A 5372-nucleotide genomic window follows, 5' to 3' on the forward strand; every position below is an offset into this window, starting at 1 on the left:
GTATACTGAATAAAATTATTAATTTTAATTTTCGGTACTTAAAAGTAGCTAGCGACCTCTAGTGACATAAAATGGGTATTTCCGTATCGAAAGTGTATTTAAAAAAATATAACGAATTTCTTTATCGCCCGTATTTTAGCCATTATTTTCTAGTTTATTTGTGAATAATATAACATTATCCATAAAAGCATTTTCGTTATTACAAACTGTTAGAAATATTTTTAACTGAGATATAATGATACCTTTTAACATCATACGTGGAATAACGCTATTGGCGATGGATTGACCAAGAATGGAAGTCCCCTTTCTTATAAAAAATAGTCAGCTTTGTTTTGACTTCTATTAAATTAATGTCCAAGTCTGAATAGTTGGCATGAACATCATTGTTATTGCTTTTCTTCATTGCAAGTTGTTTCGGATATATTAAGTTTGGTGTAAAATTCAAGTTATTTATGGCAATTAAATCATCTATGTAACGAAAAGTGTATGTTAGGATTTTAAACCTGTTTCAAAAACGAGTTTTCATAAAACAACAAATACAAATTGGCCATACTTGAAGAGAATTTTGCTTCCATTGGCATACCCACTGTTTGTTTATATACATGTTCATTAAAAGTAACGTTACCATTATAAACACAAAAATGATGTATATTTTTTATATTTAACTTTAGTAAATTTAAGTTTTGGAAAGTGTATTTCTGTATTTACAAAATTATTGAACAAGTCATTGAATACTCTGATTAAATCTTTCAAATCTGTTTTAGTAAACATTGCAGTAACATTAAAATAATAATAATAACGCATTCCCGCATCCCACAGTTTGAGAGCCGCTGCTCTAAACCAGTGGTTCCCAAACTCTTTTAGATGAGGCTCCCTTGATATGAATAAAAACATTTGAGCCCCCCACCACCCTATAACCATTCTTATTAACATTTTAAGAAAAGTATACCAAATGTAGACTAACCTGTCTTACGCCTACACTATATGTGCTTAAGTGTGAAAACAATCAGTCAGTACTCCCTCGAGTCTCATTAACGACTAATGTGGTTGTCCCTCCCTACCCACCCCCCACTCCCCCACACACACTACTTTAGCATGGTGATTGAAAAACAGTGTCGTAGTAAAATCAATTAACAATTCCTTTCGACTTACTGTATCAATTAATTAATTAATTATAATTTTCGCTTATTGTTTATTTAGAAGTTAATTCAGCATCTTTGTTTTCGGCCCATTTTTGGCTGCTACCCAGAAAAATCTTCACGGCTCCCACTTTGGGAAACACTGCTCTACATTATTAGAATGAATCACAAATGGGGTTAAAATGTAATGATAATTCTAAAAACCCACAGTTAAAAAAAGTTAACCACAATACATCTGCCATTTGCAGTTCCGATGTGCCCTTTTGATAGCTACCAGGACTCGTCAGGCTGGCTGGGATACGACAGACATAATAATATCTACACCAATTGTTAGGATGTGAATCATATTCAGAAACTGAATTGTATTAATTATTATTATTAAGTCATTTTACAAATGAGACTTTTATTAGCTAATAATAAATAACACATTAGGAATAACATGGTTTTTATTATCAACCGATTACATTAAACATAAGCAGAAGCTTGTGAAAACATGACTCGCGAAAGACAGTAGAAAGTTATTTTTTTTTATTCGTAAAATAATAATATTCACATTACGGACGGAAACTGTAACCGTTTAATAAGACTGTAATCACAACGTCAATTCTGGATAGTTCTGAGACCAACTTAATGCCCGTTACTCTTACTCGGAAGAAAGAAAAAAATTATGATGTTCATTTTTCACGCTATTCTATATCTTCTCATAGTAAAAATAATTTGTTTTTATTTATTGTCTTTAGACACCATTTCGTTTGTAATATTTCAACGTCTGACGTTACGTAGACAACTGCACGTGGAAATGAAGGTATAGAAACTACCTCTAGTTGTATTGGTATAACTATTACCGAAGATCGACGTTAGAAACTCTGCTATTTTTTGTGTGTGTGTGTAAAAGTAACTGCACTATTTCGTCGCTTGAAACACATACTTTCTGCCTTTAACACAACATATTGACAAGTTACTCAAGCACTTCTTTCTAGAGTACAAGATGCTGGGCAGTTCTGCCTGTTCTACAACCTACCGACGAGTCGCTCGAGCATTTCTATCTATAACACCAGATGCGGTATTTTTTATTTTATCTAAAATAGCCTATCGACAAGTCACTTGAGCATTTCTTCCTATAGCACGAGCTGTAGACAAGCCATTCAAACATTGCTTTCTCGAGTACAGGAATGTTGGGCAATTCTGCCTGTAATACAACCTATCGATAACTCAAACATTTTTGTCAATAACAACTCGTATTCAAAGACAACAAGTGAACGATCAGTTACTCATTTTATAAATATGTCTCCGCAGCAGATGAGAGTGGGTGAAAATTACATGATATTTCTTGTAAGAGAAGTTGGGTGCGATTCCTCAACATCATATGAACGAAGTAACAGGTGTGTGTTATGATGAGGTCGTTCATCGTTTCAAGTACTCATTGAGAATGGTGTATGTTCCATAACCAAAAGTAAAACTAGCTCCGTGATTTTGCACGTGCGCTTTCTCGCCTATCCCAATGTAGACTTGCTTCTGCAACGAACCACAGGTTCTGCTTTCACGTGTAAGTTCCAGAACTATCGAAGGTACAAACGGTTTCAAATCAAGAAAGGAAATGGAATTTCCATAACACCATTGACTGGTGAGTTGTTAGGAAGTAAGAAATACGTGTGGAAATCCATTATCGAAACTGTGAATACTGTCTAAACTTATTGTTGCATCCTCTAAACTACTCTTGCAATCCTCCCAGCTCTGGTTCCTCATTTCTTTAAGCGAGATATTAGGGCCAAAGCAGGTGTATATTGCATTTTCAGATGTACCCATCTCTGATGTATTCACCCTACCGTTCAAAACTGTTCTGGTGGACTCTGTAAGAGGGTGACTTGTCACTGATGTTGACAAATACATAACTTCTGATTGTAGCTCAGTTAACCAGCTGGACGACTGAGTGGTTTTCAGTAGGCTGTTGTCATTTGGAGAAGAACTGGCCGGCGATAGTTCAACCTGGAGATCGTTTTTAGCTTCTGAAATGTCCAGTTTCATCGAAAAGTTACTGTCCTCGTGGCCACTAATATTATCTGAGTGGAGACCATGGAAACTGTTGAGGTCCAATTCCGGGTAATTTAACAGGCAGTTAAAGGATAAATCTGCTTGAAGCCTTTCTTCTAATGAGTGAAATTCTTCAGTTAAAGTCATCCCTTCCCAATAATTGGTATGGAATACAGAATCATCAACGACACTCGTGCCATTGTTATAGGTGAGGGAGTTAAACAAGGTCAACGGGTCATCAGCAGTTGGTAATGCTGTGCTACTGAGGATAGGTGTCGCACTTAATCTGTTATTTAAAGTTTGCTGTTTTGGATCTGTAGGATTTCGTGTATTCTTTTTCAGATATTTCTCTAGAGAATTGGTCACGCCCAACTTTTCTTTCCGCGTCTTCTTCGTTATTCCTCTGTTTAGTTTCTGAACTGTCCGGCGTCTTTTGAAAATTCTATCCACCAACGTCTTCTCGTACTTAGGGTCCAATCTCCAAAACCCGCCCTTGCCCGGTTCTCCCTTGCCGCGAGGAACTTTAATAAAGCACTTGTTCAGGGATAAGTTGTGTCTTATTGAATTCTGCAAACAAGTAATAAGAAACGTAAGTGTTTTAATGGTCAATACAAAGTCTGTTTTAGTTCACCCGAGGAAAAAAAAACTGAATTTAAAAGTAGGTAAAAAAGTGAACAATTTAAAACTTACAAAAGTCTATGTGTAACATAATTCAAGAACTTACAAAAGTCTATGTATAACACAATTCAAGAACTTACAAAAGTCTATGTGTAACACAATTCAAGAACTTACAAAAGTCTATGTGTAACACAATTCAAGAACTTACAAAAGTCTATGTGTAACACAATTCAAGAACTTACAAAAGTCTATGTGTAACACAATTCAAGAACTTACAAAAGTCTATGTGTAACATAATTCAAAACTTACAAAAGTCTATGTGTAACATAATTCAAGAACTTACAAAAGTCTATGTGTAACATAATTCAAGAACTTACAAAAGTAAATGTCTGACATGATTTAAAACTTACAAAAGTCTATGTGTAACATAATTCAAGAACTTACAAAAGTCTATGTGTAACATAATTCAAGAACTTACAAAAGTCTATGTCTAACATGATTTAAAACTTACAAAAGTCTATGTGTAACATAATTCAAGAACTTACAAAAGTCTATGTGTAACATAATTCAAGAACTTACAAAAGTCTATGTGTAACATAATTCAAGAACTTACAAAAGTCTATGTGTGACATAATTCAAGAACTTACAAAAGTCTATGTGTAACATAATTCAAGAACTTACAAAAGTCTATGTGTAACATAATTCAAGAACTTACAAAAGTCTATGTGTAACATAATTCAAGAACTTTATGTTAAAATAAACAAATCCATGTAGAATATATGTAGAGGCGTGAATAGAAAATTGCAGGATTAATTTCAATATCAGAAGAATATTTATTTTGTGTGTGTGTGTGTGTGTTATGGGGACTCTTTTCACCACCAAAGTTGTGAACCCACGAGCAATTTGGTACATAAATGGTCTAGAAATATATATATTATACATTAATTATAAGGTTAAAAAGTTTGTTTTATTATTAAGCACAAAGCTGCACAATGGGCTATTAGTGCCGTGCCCATCGCAGGAAACCAAAGCCGAATTTTAACGTTATAAGCCATATTGAGCTCCCTTGAGCTATTAAAAAGAATTATCGCGGCTCCCCATAGTGTACTTAAACAACTATTAAAAAGAATTATCGCGGCTCCCATAGTGTACTTAAACAACACAACAAATAGAAAATCTTACACTTTGTAAAATAATAACAGTAGTAACAATGAAAAGCTTTGATTTATATTGTTAAAAAAATGGAATATTGTTAGTTAGGTTTAATATAATAATTAACAATATTTCTTAAACTTATTCTTTCAAGTCATGTAACCTTGCTCGAGAAAAGATATGACACAGCCCACGATTTTAGAACCGCTGTTTAATATTATCCATTAAGTTTACCGCTGAATCACCAGAGTGGACTGCTTATAGAAAAAAAAAGAGATTGATCATGCAGCTCAGTTAACATTCTCTTTGCCCCGTTACAGTGATCATAAGGATTAATACACGGTGTATTTAAGTGTTTTACACTCACAAAAAGAAACCTATCATTCTATAGATATTTGAAGAACTTGTAGCATTCCGCCACAATTTAATTCT

The 5372-nt window shown here is 34.0% G+C and overlaps 1 protein-coding gene across 1 annotated transcript in view; it reads right to left on the reverse strand.

Annotated features, from left to right (window-relative positions):
- Positions 1 to 2771: 2771 nt before the first annotated feature.
- Positions 2772 to 5372, reverse strand: part of LOC106468104 (forkhead box protein J1-B-like) — a 4797-nt gene continuing 2196 nt past the window's right edge. The window contains exon 2 of the mRNA XM_013928517.1: positions 2772 to 3737. Within this exon, the coding sequence (XP_013783971.1) occupies positions 2772 to 3737 (966 nt within the window). The remainder of the gene's footprint in view (positions 3738 to 5372) is intronic.

Source organism: Limulus polyphemus, unplaced genomic scaffold, assembly GCF_000517525.1.
Source record: "Limulus polyphemus unplaced genomic scaffold, Limulus_polyphemus-2.1.2 Scaffold2875, whole genome shotgun sequence".
Classification (NCBI taxonomy): Eukaryota; Metazoa; Arthropoda; class Merostomata; order Xiphosura; family Limulidae; genus Limulus; species Limulus polyphemus.